Source organism: Megalobrama amblycephala, linkage group LG14 (assembly GCF_018812025.1).
Source record: "Megalobrama amblycephala isolate DHTTF-2021 linkage group LG14, ASM1881202v1, whole genome shotgun sequence".
NCBI classification, from domain to species: domain Eukaryota; kingdom Metazoa; phylum Chordata; class Actinopteri; order Cypriniformes; family Xenocyprididae; genus Megalobrama; species Megalobrama amblycephala.
The window spans coordinates 42,400,639-42,422,895 of NC_063057.1; the positions used below are offsets into that span (position 1 = coordinate 42,400,639).

A 22,257-nucleotide genomic window follows, 5' to 3' on the forward strand; every position below is an offset into this window, starting at 1 on the left:
TCATGGTATTCATTTAGTAGTTGTGTTATTCTTGTTTATCTTTTTGTTAATAAAATATATTTTATTACGCTTGTGTCTTCCTTGTGCTGATAATACAGAAGAGGTTCTACAAGTTAGCAATCTCACCAATCTTTCAAATAAATCAGCTGACCACTTTACATAAATTCTAAATGAATGAAAAGCCCCTGTTGAGAGTGTTCTCATACTGCCAAGGTAAAAGATCTTAGCTGGTGCCCTGAACTAGGGAAAAAGGGGGAAGTGGTCATCTGATGTACTCATAATCCACACCTTAAGAGACGTGTGATCCAAAAATCACAACGTCAGCGGTGACGTGAGTACCAATCCCTATTTTACTTTGCGTCCATGAATGGACAAAGTAAAAATCACTACAGAAGTTTTATTATATTTGTGTATTCCTAATGCACTTCAATGCACCTACTGTAATACACTTTTCCCATTACAGTTTTTTACAGACGCTAGGACACATTTCTTCAATACTTAGGTCACTTTTGCAAAACTCTTCACACAGTGAGCACAACAGAAGTCTATGTGGGCTAAACTGAGGATCAATTGTTCACTGCTTTGGCGCAAAATGCATTCAATGACTACATCTCTCAAATTTCACAACAACTGCCAAAACTCTTTGTACGTACAGGCCAATTTGCACATGCTTACATACTGTTTTCAAAACTGTTAAACTTTGTGTTCAAAACAATAACATTATATAAAACTGAATAAGACAGCAATTTGCTACAGTAATATTTTAATGAAATATATTTTAAATCTTAAAATTAAATGTTATAAAAACAACTTGAATTGTATCTGTATCAGTGGATGATGTGTATACAAATTCTTGTATTTTGGAATTACTCAGTGCAAAAAAATAAAAACAAATAAACAACATAAAATATTGACGAATTCTGCATCATGTCTGATTCATTCCAGTAACATATATTGCAGTGAATATAAACAGAGATGTGTCCTTGTTTTAAACAAGAAAACATTATATAATGCTACATGTTGTTAGTGTTCTTTAGGTCATTGTTTTGTGGGTGACAAAGTGTGTTTGTCGGCTGTCAACCTTTGCTAGTGTTCCGGAAGAATGAGTTGATTTGAGACCTGAATAAAGTGTTTTGGTAGTTGTAGTGCATTTTGAATGTGAAATGAACTGCTTTGCCAAGCTGAAAGTTGGTTAGGAGAACTGTGTGAAGAGTTTTGCAAAAGTGACCTAAGTATTGAGAAATGTGTCCTAGCCTCTGTAAAAAACTGTAATGCTACTTTAATGGCCCTTATTTGCACATTGAAATATGGACTGCAGCCCTCTGGGCTGTCAAAATATTATGAATTATTAAATAAATTATTAAACTGATCCTGAGCAAAAAAAATGTCAAATAAATCCAGAAACGTTTACTGAATGAAAAGTAAATCATTTTAATTTATGCGTTTAATACAAGACCACCAAATCATTTAATTGCATTTTTGTCAGGAGCAGTTGTAGTGCATTGAGAGTTGAAGCGTGCAAAGACAAACGGCAGAGGAATGTCACGGATGATTATATTTCATCCGCACACACGGAAACACAAGCAGTTCTGCACGTTCACATTTTTCCACCAATGAACGGAACTGTCTGTGTTTTAGTGTGTGCACAAGAATAAAACTAATGTGCTGGTTTATGCAATTGCTTCATGTTGCGTTACAGTTTTTTACAGATGCTAGGACACATTTCTCAATACTTCAATCCATTCAACTTTTGCAAAACTCTTCAGACAGTGAGCACAACAGAAGTCTATGTGGGCTAAACTGAGGATCAGTTATCATTGCTTTGGCACAAAATGCATTCAATGACTACATCTCTCAAATTTCATGAATTCTTTTCTCACTCAGACACAACAACTGCCAAAACTCTTTGTACGTACAGGCCAATTTGCAGAGGCTTACATACTGTTTTCAAACTGTTAAACTTGTGTTCAAAACAATAACATAATACCAAACTGAATAAGACAGAAATTGGCTACATTTCTACAGTAATATAGCTATGACATATATTCTGAATCTAAAAAATCAACTACTACCAAAACAATTAGATGAAATTGAACACCTACACAAGCATTAGTCTTTCATTTTCATTACCATCCATTAAAAAGGGGAAACTTAGGAATAATTTTGTTCTGTAATGTAAACATGGGCCATGTAACATATGTGACCCGATCTGGCGAAATGAGTCGGAAGTCGCAACATTCTATTTTAAGATATGGGCCGATAATGTGGAAAAACAATGAAAAAATCGATTTTTTTAAGCTAATTTCAAAGAACAGACTTTCAAAAATAATCTCCCAAAGTTTCGTAGTCCAGATAATTGAGTAAAGGTATTTAAATGGCTATTAAATTTGACATGGTTTTACTAAATTCGCTGGAAATGAACTTCTCAACTCCTCTTGTCACTTATGAGTATTTCCCGGTATCCCCTGAAACGTCATTATCTCTGCTCTACAAATATGGTGTTACACGTTGTATAGAACCAATCAAAAAGCTTAGAAATGTAAACACACTGACCTAAATGCTGATTTTTAACAATGGGAAGCCCCGTTTCGACTGACAGGCACGCGATCGGTCCAGCCATTTGCGTGTCTCTCTTTAAGAGCCAATAAAAAATGAATCCATATAGGTAGCACAAAAATTCTTTTTGCATACAAAACCAAAGACTTTAAACTTTAATATCACGCCTCCAACATGCTTCTGTTGCGTTGTTTTCACCCTCTAATGAGTCTGAGTAATATGTGTTTACAACAAAAACAGCACAGCCGCTAACTGAATACAAGTATGTATATTTCACGTGCTCATAACTTCATGAAAAATGCACAGATCATAAAAATGGCACATCAATATTTAAAGCAGATTCTCAAGATTAAAACGAATCCAAAATCAATATAATATATTGCGTTGATCACAAGATATTACTCACAAAATGATTTAACATAGGCTACTTGGCTAAAAACATGTCTCTCATCTCTCCGGGATGCAGTGTGTATCCAGTGTTCCCGGACCCATCCATGTTCGTTTTCCAACGTGGAATAACACAAAATAGATATCATTTTAAAGCTTAGAATCTCATCTTTTTAATGCATCTAATCATTTTGACAAACTCTTAACGAGTGCTGAGAAGCACCTCTAAACCTGAGTTTACCGCCCGTTGGCGCCACCTGGCTGTGGAAAAAATGAACAACAATTTTTCAAACTATTCTTTATAATATCACCACGAAATTTGAACCAGATGCAGCTCACATATAGGAGAGTATCACCAAAAAAGATTTTTTTAGCGATCTTATTGTGTTCCTGAGTTATTCCAAGTCAAATAAAAAAAAGAAAAATTATTTTTTAAAAATTATATATATTTTTTGTCTTTTATCAGCTGTTTCTCAGCAAGAAAATGGCCAAATGTAATGTAATTTATATTTTCTTAAAATTTAAAATGTTTTCTATCAAATGATACCTACCTTTTGACTCTCCTTGCTAGAGTTTTGGAGTTATGAGTCTTTACTTTTGTGTGTGTCGCTCAGAGAAAAAAAATAAATAAAAAAATAAATAAATAAAACTCTAAAAAAGCCTTCAGGTCTTAAAGGGTTAATTCAAATAAATACTTTAAAATATTTGAGCTTCAGCCTGGTTTAATAGCATTCATATATATATATATATATATATATATATGTCTTTGGTCAAATTAAGCTGTAAAATAAATAGTTTATCCCTTTAAATGCAATGGATTTTGAAAGATAACAAAAAAACGGGCAAAAAACTTTAAAAGCGATTTTCTCAGGTTTTCAACTGGAAAAAGAGGGCAGACAACCATAATTAAAATGGGTATATCTTGACTAGGATATCATTTTAAAGCTTATAGTCTCATCTTTCCATTGATACCAAAATCTCAATTTTGAAATTTGGGTCACTGTGACTCATTTTGCTGGATCTGGTCACATATACTGCAGTGAATTATAAGCAGTAGAGAGTGTCATTCTTGTTTTGTAAAGAAATTAAAAAAAAAAACAAAATGTATAATTCTAACTGATGTTAGTGTTTTTAGGTCAATGTTTTATGGTGAAAACCTTTGCTAGTGTTCTGGAAGAATGAGTTGATTTGAGACATGTATGAAGTGTTTTGTGTATTGTATTATGTAAATGTATTAATGTATTAAACTAAACGAGAAGAGATGCAAATCAAAAGTTTTATAGTATTAGCTTCATGAAAGGCAGTTACTGTGAATGAAACATTTATATAGATGAAACACTTATTTTGTGTAGTGAAAATGATTTTATAATATTGTACTACTGATTTTGTGTATTGTACTAACACAATTGAAAATATGCTGAAATGTTTGAAAAAAGTGCACCTTTGATGATCTGTTGTGATATTAGTACTAAGAGTTTTGAAAATTTACCAGTTGCTTGTGAAAATTGCACCAAAGCAATTAAAAAAAAAAAAAAACTGTAATAGTGGATAAAAGCAAGATGACAACATGAGTTATAACTGCAATTAAACTGAACTGTACCTGTTCTATCTCCATGCAGCATATATTTCCTGGCTCTGTAGGCATCATTTTCAGACTCCGGTTCGAACTGAACACTGCTACGGAGAGTTTCTTATATTATTAGTGCATGAGATTGTTCTGTCACCGGAGCTCGGAGCATCAGCTCTTGAAGCTCCACCCTCTTAGGCCGGGAGAAGCAGCTCATTTGCATTTAAAGGGACACACTAAAATGGTGTGTTTTTGCTCAACCCCAAAAAGTGTAAATTTTAACATGTTATAAAAAATTATCTGTCAGGTATTTTGAGCTAAAACTTCACACACTCTTGGGACATCAGAGACTTATTTTACATCTCTTAAAGGGTTAGTTCACCCAAAAATGAAAATTATGTCATTAATGACTCACCCTCATGTCGTTCCAAACCCGTAAGACCTCTGTTCATCTTCGGAACACAGTTTAAGATATTTTAGATTTAGTCCGAGAGCTTTCTGTCCCTCCATTGAAAGTGTATGTACGGTAGACTGTCCATGTCCAGAAAGGTAATAAAAACATCATCAAAGTAGTCCATGTGACATCAGTGGGTTAGTTAGAAGTTTTTGAAGCATCGAAAATACATTTTGGTCCAAAAATAACAAAAACTATTTTAAAAAACGACTTTATTCAGCATTGTATTCTCTTCCGGGTCTGTTGTCAATCCGGGTTCACGACTCCGCAATGACGCTGCTGACGTGTTATCCGGTGCGCCCGAAGCTTCGTTTACAGTCTGAGGGAGACGCATGCTGTATTCAAGCTATTCTACATTGTTTGTATTTTGGTATTGCTATATTTTTTAAAATGGTGCATAAGTGTGCATGTCGCGGATGTCCTAATCGCCAAAAACAACGATGTAAAAGTGCATTACCAACGCCGACAGATGAAAGGATTCAATGGAATCAATTCAATGGAATCAATTTAATGGAAAGGATTCCGGAAGAGAATACAATGCTGAATAAAGTCATAGTTTTTGTTATTTTTGGACCAAAATGTATTTTCGATGCTTCAAAAACTTCTAACTAACCCACTGATGTCACATGGTCTACTTTGATGATGTTTTTATTACCTTTCTGGACATGGACAGTCTACCGTACATATATTTTCAATGGAGGGACAGAAAGCTCTCGGACTAAATCTAAAATATCTTAAACTGTGTTCCGAAGATGAACGGAGGTCTTACGGGTTTGGAACGACATGAGGGTGAGTCATTAATGACATAATTTTCATTTTTGGGTGAACTAACCCTTTAAAAAGGGGCATAGTGGGTCCCCTTTAAGGTTATTTATAAGCTAATGTGCTCCAAACCAAAAACAAAATTGGCATTTAGAAGATATATCCATTCAAAATGTAATAGTCAATGAATTTGATGACATCATTCTGCTCTTCAGCTTCTCATCAGAAACAATTTAGACAGTGAAAATATTCTTTCCATTAAGGTGAATGCAGTCTGGTTTCATGGCAGTGTTATGCAAACCTCCACAGCCTGTTGGGTTTCCATATTTTAAGGGGTCTTTCCATACACATAATGGTTTTTATACTGTAACTGTATATTCTTAACCTCTTACCCTACTGCTAAACACAACCCTCACTTTCTGCATTTATACATTTTCAAAAACATCATATAGTATGATTTATAAGCTGTTTTCCTCATGGGGACCAAAGAATATTTTGTCCATTTTGCCCCACAACGTAGGGTTTACCAGGGCCACACACACACAACTATGCATCCTCGGCATTATGACGATGATGACCACTGTTTTGTAGTAACACTTTCATATTAAATCTAAAGAGTGAATCTATTAGATTAAATTTATATACAATATGTGGTTGTCATAAGCTGTCAAATGCGGCTTTGCCAAGTTCAACAGCTCTGGCCAAGCTGTGATATAAATGAAAACCTATTGGCTATTTAAAAAAGGGGATGAGCCACTCACTATATTCCTTCCTGTCTTCCTGTTTCAGTGGAAATTACATAAACACATTGAATAACGCAACACGTTTCAAGGCACTTCAGTGGGAGTTTAAATATTAGGTTTAAATATTAGGCCAAATAATTTAGGAAATTATAAATTTAGCTAGATTTTTAGATTTTCTAAAAATGTGAGCAAAATCACCAATCTAGTGCTAAGGTGTTTGTCAGATTTCTGTTTTTAGTGGATTTAGCAGATTGCTATGCAATTGTTAGGGTGTTCTGTGGTTTCTGGGTTTGCCAAATCAAAATGGGATTTACTGGGTTAGCTGAGCAACTGAAAAAACAAAAAAATCCTGGTCAACCCAGGTCAGAGACAGATACAAAGTCTTCCCAAAATTGTCATATATGCACATATATAAAACTTATGTCACAATCAAGCACTAGAAATTATGTCACAGATGTGTATTAAACAGATACGACCTGCACACACAAACATTCTACACATAAATCAGCACATGTGGCATTGTTGCTTCATTGTCAGATTGCTGAGCTGTTATGTAACACCACCCCACATTCCTCTTGCTCAGGGAGATTAAAAGCTGAGGGAAAAAATTGCAATGTTTTTTTTTCTGAGAAGATTATTTTTCACTAGCAGCTCTGTGCACACATCCGCTTACTCTACCGTCCACTTTTGAGTGACGACAAGACTGACCCACATCTCTCCACTGTCAGCCCATCACTGGACATGTGTTCAGCCACACCAACACATTCACAATAATCCTCCAGCTGAAAATGCATTAAAGCAACTGCAGTCCCCCATGACACGTATCATTATATCATGCTATTTGGTCATATTATTTGCCTCACATTATAGGGGCCATATTATACACCTTTTGTAGCATTTCATAGTTAAGTCTTGTAATGTTGCTTCAACAAATCATGATTATGTTTTACACTACATTTTCTAACTTCTCTCTGATCCTTGAAAAATAAACATTTTTTAATATATGCTGCACCTTTAAGACTTCTACTGCATCTTTAAATGGAATATTCTGGTTTAGTAAGCTCAATCGACAGCATATGTGGCATAAAGTTGATTAACACAAAAATTATTTTAATGCATCACTTGTTTTCTTTAAAGAAAAGCAAAAATCAAGGATACAATGAGACACTTAGAAAGGGACGTAAAAGTAGAATGGTGAAACTTATAATTTTATAAAAGCACTTACATGATCTTTTCTGTTACAGTTTTTTCTATGTGTTATGTGTAAGAGTTTTCACACATGATCATTGGGTGTAGGTGATCAGGAAATTAAGTGTGGCATTTAAAGTTTTTTTTTCAACTGATTACACACGTAATCATTACTTGTCACCCAATTTCTGAAACCTGACACTCAAACACCAGAACCACACACCAAATCTGCAAAACCATACACTAATTCTTAGCCTTTGACTGAGTTGTCAATTTCATTAATTTCATTTTGCAAAACACAACACACAATTTTCTATGTAACACAAAAATCTAACAGGAAGTATCTTGATTTACTTTTTCAAATACAACCATTGTTTTTGTCCAACTACACATGGTTGATGTATTTCTTTTCTTTCATACTGTGTAATACTGTATTCACAATCACAAATGCTTATAGTAAAAAAATAGTTTGGTTTCAATCTTGCTTTCATGTTTACCTTGAATCTCTCTGCCAATTACTTTCTATCTTGTACAGAAATGTACATAGGAGCTCATGAAAGAAGAGCTTTAGGTTTTGACTAACTGTGTGCATATGTGTGCATGTGCACACAAACAGAATATAATGGCAAAGGTGTTTGCAACATAAGACAAATGTTTGCTTTTGAGATGTGTTTGTGATATTTTGAATGCAGTGCTTCATTTTGCAAGAGATGTGAGGCATTTTGCATTCTGTGTGTGCAATTCTTGGATCTGTGTGTAAAATTGTGTGTAAAATAAAAGGCAAAGTTTTGAAAATGTGTGTAAGCAGTTAAAAAAACTATAAATGGCAGTGTTTCCCAAATTAAACACAAGAGCTGTTAGGTTTGAGCAATGTGTGATGTAGAGAACTGTATTTAAAGTTTTACAATAGCAAACTGAGTGTAAAGCACATAATGTGCAAAATAGCAATAGTCTGCAAAATAGTTTTGCAGACTTGGTCTGAAGATTCTATACACGAGTGAATGGTTTCACTGAGTGGGCCTTAAGTACCACTTTTAGTGTGTAAGCAATTTGAAAGAAAAAAAACTGTAAACAGACATTAACCTGTAAGAGTGGGTGGTAATATGTTATAACATCAAAACCATGGAGATTTCTGAATGTGCCTTTTTTGCAGTTTTGTATTGTGAACATTAGAGTATGTCTACCCAGTACCCAGATTCTTTTACTTAAAAAGACCCAGGAAATTTTAAATCCTAAACATTCACATTACCATTATTGCCTTTCACGATTCATGATTCATATGGTCTTACCGCCACAGCCTCCAGAATCTGTTTGATAACGTGAGCTGCATCTCGCTCGCTGTAGTAGCCCCTCTCCACAATCCTGAAACGACACACATCTCATGTAGGACCATCTTAGAGACAAATTTAAAAAGAATAAAAAAAAAAAATTCACAGTAGCACATAGCAGATATAGAGACTGTCATTTGTTTTTAAAAATGAACAGCTGATGTTTAGGTGTGTATGTGTGTGTGTACATACATATACATATATATAGTAATGATGGGAGACTCAGGCAGGTGATCCAAATGCAGCGTTTTATTAAAAGGGAGCGTGGTCATACAAGCAGGGTCAAACAGGAACAAACAGAAGCAATAAAGAACAGGCAGAATCATAGTCAGGGTACAGGCAAAGGATCGAGGCAGGCAGCAATGGGTCATAAAACAGGAATCAGGCAGAAACAGTAACAAACAGGCAGACAGGGAAATAACGCTTAGAACTGTCACAGGGTGAATCAAGACTTCGCGAACAGGTGAAGAGTGTGTGAGTCTTTTATTGTCCAGGTAATGCGTGGCAGCTGGGTGTGGTGATTAGTGGAGTGATTGGTGGAGTGAGTGCAGGTGATTGGCAGAGAGGATTATGGGGAATGAAGTCCGGGAAGCCACGGCGGGTCAGGAGCCTCAGGGTAGCCACGGTGGGTCAGGAGCCTCGGGCAGTCACGGCGGGTCAGGAGCCTCGGGCAGCCACGGCTGGTCAGGCGCCTCGGGCAGCCACGGCGGGTCCGGAGCCTTGGGCAGCCATGGCGGGTCAGGTGGCTGGGGCGGCCACGGCAGGTCAGGAGTGTCGGGAATCCACGGCAGGTCAGGTGGTTCAGGCAACCATGGCAGGTCAGGTGGCTCAGGCAGCCACGGCAGGTCAGGTGGCTCAGGGCAGCCATGGCAGGTTAGGTGGCTTGGGCAACCACGGCAGGTTAGGTGGCTTGGGCAACCACGGCAGGTTAGAGTCCATAGATGACCACGGTGGGTCAGAGTCCATAAACGGCCATAGTGGGTTACAGTCCATGGGTGGCCATAACAGTTCCAAGGCCGATGACGGCAGTGGCCGGGCAGGGTCCCCACCCACAAGCTCCCCCCACAAGCTCCCCACCCACAAGCTCCCCACCCTTAGGTATACTGCCCCCCCAAAAAAAAGTTCTTGGGGATTTCAATGGGGTCCGTAGCGGGTTTGTGGGCAAGGAGTTCGGGTGGCGCCGGCAAGGGCAAGATGCTTGAGTGGCGCTGGCAGAGCGAGGAACTTGGGCGGCGCTGGCAGAACAAGGAGCTTAGGCGGCGCTGGCAGAGCAAGGAGCTTGGGCGGCGCTGGCAGGGCTAGAAGCTTGGGCGGCGCTGGCAGAGCAAGTAGCTTAGGCGACGCTAGCAGGGCTAGGAGCTTGGGCGGTGTTGGCAGGGCTAGGAGCTTGGGGGGCGCTGGCAGAGCAAGAAGCTTGGGTGGTGCTGGCAGAGCACGACGCTTGGGCGGAGCAGGAGAGACCTCTGGAGTGGTCTCCAGACCCACAGCGGGCTCTTGAAAGGCTTCTGAGCCTTGAAGAATGGAAGAAGCCTTCTTCCTCCTCCTCCTCCTCTTCCGAGGATGAGGCGATGGTTCACCGGTTGGAGCGGGTTCTGGAGCAGACTCACTGGCTGCAGCGGGTTCTGGAGCGGACTCAATGGCTGGAACGCCCCCTACATCCATAAGCACCGAAGGGGCGGCCATCTTGCCTGTGAGGCACCTGGCAAAGCAGCCATCTTGTCCAACGCGTCCAGGGCGCTTGAGTGCGTTGCAACCGGCGAACTTGAGTGCGTCGCAACCGGCGACTTTGAGTGCGTTGCAACCGGCGACTTTGAGTGCGTTGCAACCGGCGAACTTGAGAACGAAGCGGCCGGCGGAGGCTTAGGAATGCCAGCTGCTCGTGCTGTAGTCAGTGGAGGATCATTCATGCTGGAACGTAACCTCCTCCACTCTCGGACGAATCCAGAGACGTGACGTGATTCTGGACGTTCAGCGGGGACTTGACTTGGCTCTGGACGATCAACGAAGATGTGACAAGGCTCTGGGTGATCAGCGGAGACATGACGTGGCTCTGGGCGATCTGTGGAGACAGGACGTGGCTCTGGGTGATCAGTGAAGACGTGATGTGATGTTGTAGTGGCCGCCATTTTGTGAGTGGTCTTTGATGCGGCGGCCATTACATGATTCACTGCGGTGTCGGAATCCTCCACGACACCCACAGTAAAACGTGAACCAACAGTTAACAGGGCAAAGTCCAGAAGTTCAACAAATGATCCTCGGGGACCGTTGGTGATTAAATAGCCCTTCAGTGGTTCATTTAACCCATAACAAAAAAAAAACAATGAGGGCACAATCCGGCAGATCAGATAAGTTAGCTATATCCAAAAAGTTCTGAATGTGCACCTCGAGGGTACGGGTACCTTGGCGGAGGCTGACGAGACACCATGCTGGGTCAATGCTGAGGCTGGAAACGCTCGTGGAAGCTGCTGGATCTAGTGTGGCGAAGTCTTCTGTAATGACGGGCAGGGGATCCAAATGCAGCATTTTATTAAAAGTGAGCGTGGTCGTACAAGCAGGGTCAAACAGGAACAAACAGGAGCAATAAAGAACAGGCAGATAGTGATGTTACGTTCTGTGCCAAGGCTTCGGAGCGTGTGTCGAGAAATCCCGGAAGCTTTTAGTGAAGCGCGTATCGAGGCTTGTATCACTTTAGATCAATGACGTCATTGATGACGTTCGAAGCCTCGCTTCTGCCTGACTGGTTCAGGATGCGGTTCAAATCTTAGCGTGACATTTTGACAGATATATAAACCATGGGATCCCCTCAGAATTTGTGGTTTTAGAATAATAATATCGCCCCTCCTGCCTGTTATGACCAAAGAATTTATTTGCACACATTTGATAGCCCCATTAATTTGAAGCAAATATGTTTATTACACAGTTATGTTAAACAGTAATTATATACAATAGAAAATACACATTACATTCAAATAAATATATTAGTCTATGTGTAAATTGCTTTTTTTCTTCTTCACCGTTATTTATAAGCCTTAACTGGCGCAAAATAAAGTGTATCAGATCACATCAGGTCATCTGTAATGTATCTGCTTGTTTTACACTCTTTGACCACCAGGTGGAATTGTGAGCAAATGAAGCCTCGAGAAATGAACCCTTTTGTGAACCACTTGGCTGAAAAGCTTCAATGCTTCATGAGACTTCATCTCGCCATCACTACAGGCAGAATCGTAGTCAGGGTACAGGCAAAGGATCGAGGCAGGCAGCAATGGGTCGTAAAACAGGAATCAGGCAGAAACAGTAACGAACAGGCAGACAGGGAAATAACGCTTAGAATTGTCACAGGGTGAATCAAGACTTCGCGATCAGGTGAAGAGTGTGTGAGTCTTATATAGTCCAGGTAATGCGTGGCAGCTGGGTGTGGTGATTAGTGCAGTGATTGGTGGAGTGAGTGCAGGTGATTGGCAGAGAGGATTATGGGGAATGAAGTCCGGGAAGTGACAGGAACAGACGGTGATCATGACATATATATATACATATATATATATATATATATATATATATAGGCATATATATATATATATATATATATATATATATATAGGCATATATGTATATATATGTATATATATATATATATATATATATATATATATATATATATATATAGGCAAACACATCCTGTTCCTACTCTGCACCAAACCCACTTAAACCTTGTTCCTACTCTACACCAAACCCACTTATGTTCAATTACGTCTCACTGTTTGGTAGAAGAGCAGATAGAACGGCCACTGAGCTGTAAGAACTTGAGCAGAAGGTGTTGATGATAAAGAAAGAATGAGATTCCTATATAAGATCTAAGGAGAGAAACTTGGCCCTCATCATATCATCACACGGTGGTAGATTATATCTCAGTTTTTTTTTACAATTGCAAGCGTTTACCAATACTTAAAGTACTTTTAATACTTAAACTCTTAATACAGCAACACTCCTACATCACATACTTAGCCAAATAGTTAATTTTCTGCCCAAAACCATATTTTGTTAAATAAATACAAACTCTAAATTTCAAAATGCTAAAAACCTTTTTCTACATATAGTAACTCTATCAAAACACAGCAAACCTGATTCAAAATCAAGTCGTTCTGTCAAAGCACAAGCACTAGTTTTCTATCCAACATGAACATATAGTCAATCATTGCACAATGACTGTCAAAATACTAACAGTTGATGGCATTATGAAAACTGCATTACTGTTTCAGTTCTACCTGCAGACAATATGAAATCCATTGTTTTTATAAAATTCAGTTTCCTTTTACTGCAGTAAAAGTAGGATGCTTACATGTAAGCCTTTCTACATTTTTGGTTGAGTGCTTAATGTGTGCATTCTTGGCAACATACTAAAAAGTGAATGAGTCCCCATTATAGAATGTACAGTAGAAAAAAAAGAAGACGAAAGTAACAAAATAGCTCAGGGCATCCACTGGTCAAATGAGTCCCCTATGCAGAACTTCAGTTGCCCCCTTGGTTGAAATTGCTTTGTGGGGGGTGGGGTGGGGTGGTGTTTTGTTGATGCCCCCATAGAGGGTGGGATGGTGTCCCCTTGGTAGTTAGTGCCCTACACAGACCACATATTTTGCATATATGGAACAGTGGTAGTTGAATTGTTGTAGTAAAATCACTGTAGTATGAAGCTTTTACTGAAATGAAAACATGATATTGCTTCCATTGATCAACAACAAATCCAACATACATGGCCTTTGGTTATTATGGAAGCTTTTTTCTGCCACAGAATAAAAAAGTATAAAAGGTAAATTGTGACTTTTTATCTCACAATTCTATTTTTTTTTTTTTTTTCTTGCAATTGTGAGTTTACATCTTGTTGAATTGTGATATATAGTAAACTATAGGAATTGAGAGAAAAAGTAATTGTGAGATAAAAAGTAAGAATTACTTTTTTTTTATTTTTTTCCTTTTCTTTTTTTTTTTAATTCATGGCAGAAATAAGCTTTCATAGGTTCCACATGTGTAAGGGGAAAAAAATATAGAGATGCACAATCCAGCACACAATCTCACTCCTCTCCCATACCTCTTCTCCCTTGTCCTGATCCAACTACTCCTCTCCTCCTTCATCTATTCCTCTCCCTTACATTTTTTTCTCTCTGCTACTCTGTGTTGTTCTGCATCCACATTGAACAAATTTAAAGTGTGGAACATTAGGTCTTCATTTCTGACTTGCTGTGTTTAATTTGTAAATAAGATCAGAATGATCCATGATTTTGGTATGGGGTAAGCTTGTGTGAAAAGAACATTTAAGCATATTAGAAACATGTTAATTGACTGCATTTTGTATGAAAACAACATGAATTGGTTTAATGGTATGGCCACAACAGACAGATGTTGTGCTAATTGTGTTTAGAGTTTTGAAAATGTGACTACAGATTGAACAAAGGGATGTTAGCAATTGAAAAAAAAACTGTAATATACTTTGAGCAATAAACCGTGTTAAGACAGTTGCTTAAAGGGATAGTTCTCCCTATCATCATTTACTGTCCCGCATGTTGTTCCAAACTAGTATGATTTTCTTTCCTCTCTGCAGTGTTGTTCTTGTTAACTGAAACTAAAGCAATTGGAAATCATTTTTGGGAATTGAAATAAAGCTGAAATAAAATAAAATATAAATATTAGATCAGATGGAAAACCTCAATAAATAAATAAATAAATAAATAAATGAATAAATAGATAAATAAATGTAACTACCTGAAATAAATAAGCTGAGGTACTAAATTCCTGAAATTGAAAGTAAATAAATGCTAAAAAGACATAAAAAATATAAAAATGTCAAAAGCACATAGAAAATGACTAAATTTAAAATTACAATGAAAACTGAAAAATATACAATGAAAAGCCTAATTCAAAATATTAATAAATACTATAAAAGTTTATGATTTATAATGAAGTTTTCACTTTCGTTGACTTTTATCATGTGGGCAAAAAGAGTACACCTTTTTTCTAAATATCTTCTTTTGTGTTCCACAAAAGAAAGAGGTTTGGAATGACATGAGGGTGATGATGAATTTTCATTTTTGGGTAAATTATCCCTTTAAGCCGACGATGAATGTCCTAAAGCCTGTTTCACATTTGAATTGCATCTAATTAATGGGGGACATAATACCTGTCAAAGAGCTCTCCACCTGTGACCAGCTCTAGGATGAGAAAGATCTCTGTCTCTGTCTCAAAAATTTCCTTCAGACGAATCTGAATCAAAACAAAGTGAGAACAGTCACATCAGAACAAGCCCATCCATATTCTCATGGAAAACAATGAACGGGGAACATAAATATCTTACAATATTTGGATGAGACAGACGCAGCAGGACTCCAATCTCAGTCCTCACAATTTTCTTGTCAATCTGAGTTGATGACACAATGAAAATAACCTCAAACAGTCATTCTGGGATTTCAGAAATGAAAATGAAAATGAAAATATGCTCCTATAAAATCACCAATCAACTTACAGTTTTCTTCAAGACCTTCACAGCATAAGGTTTCTCAGTCTGCTTCTCTTCACAGCGAAACACAACAGATGTGGCACCCCTGTTGGTTAACACAAAGCAGTATACTTATGTATACTTATATTATATATATATATATATATATATATATATATATATATATATATTTATATAATATACTCATAATTTAATAAGGATCTTAAATTTGATAAACGTACATCACAGAAATTACCATACATAAACAAATAGCACAAAGTGACAGATAGGAAGATGCTAATAAAACCAAATGTGGCCTCCACTGCTCACCTGATCATGAAGGTTCCTACCTACATTCTACCTCCCCCATCACCACTATATGTCTGTGCATTTCCATGACAACTGAGTCTAAACTGTCAGTCTCCATGAGGACATGAAATCTTAAAGAAGGGAATACACATTTAATGACATCATACTAAACTAAACTGGACCAAAAATTAAATTTGCCTGTACTTCAGACAAGGCTCTTAAAATGCTCACATATACAAATATTCTCCACACTGTATTCTGCCTGATGTACTAGCCTGAACATAATATGTAATGTATTAAATAAATCACCTTCCTTCTCTAGTACATAAGCCCTTACATGGCTGTGTTATGTTATACAATATTTGTGTTATATATAACCATATATGGTCCTCATGTTGCCTCTCAGATCTTGTCTTTGCTTTTCATGGTCATTGAATGACTCAATCAGACAAGCACTCAAAGAGAAGGCCATAATTTCTCCATCTGCTGCCTTGTTATCCAGCACTTCAATGCATCAGTGTCTGACAAACAATTCCATATAATCAGCAATAGACATCAATCTACTGACGGTAATACAATGTGCAGGAATTGGCGTACATTAAAAACAATTCATTCTTTGAAAACGAGCCCCATAGAAGTCATTCTCTGTGCTGAATTTCATACCATGCCACACGGCTATAATGACAAACTGAAATCAGGTGACAGCATGAGCTGCTCAACATTTTGCATCCCACATCCTGGGAGGTAATGATAACATTTTAAAATACTTGGTGACATTTGCAAAGATTGGGTGTTTGTTTACAACAGGGAGATAAAATTTTAGCTCAATTAGTTTAGAAATAACCTATCACACTCATTAGCAGGACAAAATAAACTTTATTACAACACAAAACCACCTGCTCATATATAGACAAAGGTAACACAAATATTAACACTTACATTGCACATATAAATATAACCAACTGCAGTAATAACACTATTATAACAGCTCCACATAGTAAATACATATTAAGTATAATGAAAGACCATTAATTGGTTTGACCAATATTATTTTACCGATATTTTAATCGGCTATCTTTACTTAAATAGCTGCCATTTATACTAATTTATTCTTTATTCATATTTTTATGTTAGTGGCAGTTTGCCACAATGATAACTTCACAAAAAAAAAAAAAAAAAAAAAAAAAAAATGATCGGTTTCAACTAACAATGATACTTACAAATATGTTATAGGTTTTTTGTTGTTGTTGTTGCAGTCTGATGATTACTTATGGTAAAAAGCAGAAATAAAATAAAATAATTAAATATTGGTTCTGCATATGATACATAATTTGTATCACTATGGTCATAAAAACAATATAGGTCGACAAGTAATTTGAACGTATAGGCCTATGTATTTACAATATAATATCAAAATAAATGTAAATTGGATGCAGTAATGTACTTACCTGCCTAATTCTGGGCCCATGTTATAGAAATCCTCCACTGTCGCATCTCGGCGCGATCCATCGACCCAGTATTCCACCGTGCACGCGCCGGACCGAGAGGTGGGCATGATGGACTCTCCGAAGACTGTTCTTCCGTTATAATGAATACAACTAATCCCTAGATCAGGGAAGCCCAGGAAACCTCGATCACTTTTACATCTGAGTGTCAGATTAAGCTATGCTATGGTTGCTAGTCTATGTTTATGAATCTGCTCTTCAAAGTGATCAATGATTTAAAATGTCCAGGTTTCCATTTCCGTCTGAGTGCGCGTATTAAAAGTCAGTCCAGACACTGAGCATCACTGCGGGCTGGAGTTGATCTCCAAATCCGGTCTATTTTAAATGTATCTATATCTATATCCTACGTTAACAAGAAGACATATCTCATAAATTATGTTTTTTTACTCGGTTACTCAAAACAATACAAAGGCTGTTTTCAAAGTGGGTCTTCAGCTTCCAAATGGCCTCATAGATCCCAACCCTTAAATCTCCCACGACACACAACATTCAGGAAAATATCATAATCCTGCGATTCCCGATGTCACAAGCGACAGGATGATGAAAGATTCCTTGCTTTGGTCCTCGCCAGAATGAAAAACAACAGATCAGCGTCTTATTTCTTAGATGCTTCTCAAAAAGCTGACGAATATTGTGAATTAGAAGGGTGAAGATGAAGTAAAGTCGTTCCTAATGTAAATATCACACTGCTGTTTGTGCTGGTAAGGGGTGGAGAAAGGGAGGGGGTCTGTCACACGGTAAACCACACACACACACACGCACACACAGTCACATACACACGCCCTCTCAGCCTCTCTTCCAATCCCTGGCTTTCACTGTGGGCTGCAAATGGGAAGCGGAATATTCAATCAAAATAACGGATGTGTTTCTGCTATCATTAGGGTTGGGAATGTATTCTTACGGAATCGTTAAGATAAGCCAAATACGAATTTCTTACGGATCCCATCACTAGGTATCACGTTTGAGTAATCTTACATATCACAGTTAAAAACGTTTCCCGTAATCAAATACAATATTGCTCATAGTCAATTGCGCGTGGTTCATTTCAGAACCTCGGACAGCTCAACTTGTTTCAGACTGTTCCGTCTTAGCAAAATGACAGCTTGGTGGTGCTATAAATGTATCTCCAATAGTATCCAGCGGCAGATAGCTGCAGTTTCAGACCAGCATCGCCAAACCAGCAGCCACAGGACGGAAGTTATGGGCGGAGCTTATATAGTTAATAGAGCTGCACCCCTACACGTAATGTTCTGCTGTTTTCACATGAATTTTGATCGGATAGATATCTACAATATTTAACAACAATATATTTTATAAAACATTTTAAATAAAGACAATTTTCTGTTCAAACATGCATAAGAAATGATACAATGAATGGTCCGTGTATCTTTTGGTCATTTGTTTTTTGATTTAATATAGAAATCGGAAAAACGGCACCTTTTCCGCTTTTTTTTTTTTTTTTCAAACAAAACGAAAAACAAGAAATTGGCTTGATTTTTCGTTTTTTGTTCAGGGGTAGAAAATTAATAAACAACTTGAATATTTGATCTCTTCATGTGGGCGGGAATGAACCGTTGTGCGACTGACTTGCAGTAGGCACACAGAGTTGTTTCATTCCTGAATGAATAAGAGTCTTTGAACGACCCATTAATATAGACGATGATTCAATCATCAATTAATATAGAAAACATCTTGATTTTATTCCTGAATTAATCAGCGTTTTGAACGAATCTATGAATACATAAATGACTCCTTCCTTAACACAATGTTAAATGTTAAAATGTTAAAAATGTTGTTTAAAATATTAATCTCATTATATTATACAGTTTTAATGCTATGTAAATGTATTTACTGTAAATAGCTACATCTGAAAGCAACTTCATGCACTTGGTTAATACTGATTTAATTGGTAACAGCCTATAGTGTCATATTTATTTATTTAAATTTATTTGACTAAATTTAAGAATTTAACATGCTATCTTTAATAGCATACATATTTAATAAGATTAGGAAAGAAATCCTACAGAAAGGTAAAAGAAAATAAAAAACCCTGAAAATCATTTGCCTCACATGGGAAAGTTAATTTCTGACTCTGGTAGATGGCACTAAATATGAAAACCCTTCATCTCTGGTTTATTGTTCAAAATCTTATTTCAGGGTTTTATTCATACTCAAACGAGTTCATTTTAAAATCATGACGTCAAATTCATATTTGAAACAGCCATTCTGTGGGATAACGACATTATGATATCCATCTGTGTAATGTATGAATAAAAATCATAATAGAACTAGATGTGCTGTGAACATAAACTACGATACGATGTCATTTCTTTTCATATCTGTGATATATTTTAAGTTCCTCCATTGTCCATATCTCAGCGTATTATTGACTATAAAAAAGTTATGACTTCTGTATGATGACTTAAATTGATACTGGTCTGGGATTCACTACCATATCTCTGTGCTGTCCAGTGAGTCGCGGGGTCAACAATAATAAAACAGGCAGTGTGCCAACGGTGTTGGCTATTAGGTAGTTGTGAGTGCAGGTGCTAAGTAAATTATTACTTCTGAGATAAACTAGTTTAATAATAATATTTCTGAGATAAATACGCGTAGGTTGCCGAATTTATGGACACACAGAAAAAAGCCTTGTCTATGCTCTGCCTCGGTATGGTATGTGTCAAGCCATTCGTTAGTCTGGCTGTTTGACGAGAGTTAAATGTAGTTGCAATAAACGCGTTATGAATCCATAGCAGTGGATTGTTATTCTGCTGCGCGGAACTGCGGAAGAACTGGGGCAAGTTCAAGCTCAAACCAGTGCGCAACGTTTTGCTACGTTTTCCGGGTTTAACTACATGTTTCCTAGAAACGGTGTGCAACGGGTTTGAGATACGTTTTCTCTTGTTTAGTGGGTGTGTCATAAATGTCAGCCCAATCAGCGGCAAGATGTATATAAACCACGCGGTATTAAAGAGACAGCTCGCACAATGGGTATTAATGTAACATAAAAATACTTATATATTTTGCTATTGTATTGTGAAGTGACACTATAATAAACTTTTCTATACTCCTCTGATTATATAATGGTAAATGTTACAATATCATAGCACAACAACAGTGATCAGCAATAATGATAAGCCTAATACTCACAATAAAAATAATATAGATCAACAGTCTCGGAGGTAAGAAGTGGATTATCCTTCACCTTAAATGTTTGTCTTTTCATGCTGAAATGCAAGGCAAATGTTATATCACAATAATTAGAAGTTTCCACAAATCCCTTCACTCGATTGGGATGTTCTGTTTTATTCTGGACGGCAAGGGCAGTGACTGTAACATCGAGCGTATTTTGCAGTATTAAACACGTATTTCATCAGGCTCCGAAAATTCTTGAAAAGGAACACAAATAATGGCATTCTCAGCTGCCATAGCTGCAGCTCTTGCGTCATCAGAACAGTGTGTTCAACGCACCACCGTTTCCATTTAAAAAACGTTTTGCAACGTTTTGTCAACGCAGCCCTGAAGACGGCTCGGTTTAATGTTTGGTCGACCAATCAGCGGAAAGGGGTGTTTCATTCCCGCCCACATGTAGAGATCAAATATTAAAATTGTTGTTTATTCATTTTCTACCACTGAACGAAAAATCAAGCCGAATATTAGTTTTATATTAGTTTGAAAAAAAAAAAAAAAAAAAACGAAAAAGGTGCCGTTTTTTTTCCCATTTTTCCGATTTCTATATTAAATCACAAACAAATGACCAAAAGATACACATAAAATGTTTCCCATTTGTCTGTATTATGTGACAACATTGTTTCCTTTATGTACATGTTGTTACAAATTGTAGCAACATAAAGACAGAATATGGGCATGTAATGTAAATGCATCAATCAATGCAAAGACTTGAACAAGTGAAACGTGCAATTTTGTGCAAATTTGACAACAGAACAAACGTGACGGAGAATACGGTGAGTTGTCTTGTCAGAAATATTCTTTAATAATAAATACAGTGCATACAGTTCATAGCAAAGGCCATTTGTAACACCCAATCTGAAAAAAGTATTCGATCTGACCACATGGGGAAAATTTTTAATTTTTTTTATAAAACAAAGTATGACAACAAATTCAAACTTAAATAATAAAATGAGAATGATGTGCACAGATTCAATATTTTTAGCAGATAATCACTTGATAAAAAATTAGTTCACCACATCATGACAGAAAGAAAAGAGAGTGGGAATGCACTCACTGCTGCCCTCTAATGTTCATTTAATGCTCTATTAAAAGGATTCCCATGCTCATTTATCAGCCGATCCCCTTTGACCTAAAGTTTTTACTTGAAGTACCCTCTGGTATTTCAAGTAAAAGTGGTTTTAAGTAATAACGTAATTTACCAGTATATTCGCATATACACAGTTCTCTGATGTTGGTCACATGACATGCAGGCAATGTTCAAATGACTTGCAGATAAACAAATAAAATATTTCTTATTTTTTTAGTAAAATAATTTATTTATTTATGTGTGTGTACAGGCTATATAGATTAGCCTCTGTCTGCCTAATAATATCACGTAGGCCCCATTGTGTTGCCAAAACAGCTCTGATGCATTGGACTCCACAAGACCTCTGAAAGTGTCCTGTGGTATCTGGCAATGCGGCATTAGCAGCAGACGCTTTAAGCCCTGCAAGTTTTGATTTGTTCATCCAGCACATCTCATAGGAGCTCAGTTGTATTGAGATCTGTGGAATTTGGAGGCCAAGGCAACATCTTAAACACTTTGTCACGTTCCTCAAACCTTTCCTGAACCATTCAGGGTGCATTATCCAGCTGAAAGAGGCCACTGCCATCAGGTAACACCATTGCCATGAAGGGGTGTACGTGCTTTGCCTGGCAAGGCCAGACTGATATATCTTCTACAAGATTCGAGTCGCGATTCGAGTCAACTACAAACCGTATCGTGCAATCAGATTCGTTTAT

General features: G+C 37.3%; 1 protein-coding gene across 1 annotated transcript in view; it reads right to left on the reverse strand.

The window, feature by feature from the left end:
- si:ch73-60h1.1 (calcium/calmodulin-dependent protein kinase type IV) overlaps positions 1–18,044 on the reverse strand; it is a 63,815-nt gene extending 45,771 nt beyond the window's left edge. The window contains 5 exon segments of the mRNA XM_048155849.1: positions 8,947–9,019; positions 15,155–15,237; positions 15,329–15,391; positions 15,497–15,575; positions 17,227–18,044. Coding sequence (XP_048011806.1) covers positions 8,947–9,019; positions 15,155–15,237; positions 15,329–15,391; positions 15,497–15,575; positions 17,227–17,333 — 405 coding nt within the window. The 5' untranslated portion in view covers positions 17,334–18,044.
- Between the last annotated feature and the right edge of the window lie 4,213 nt (positions 18,045–22,257).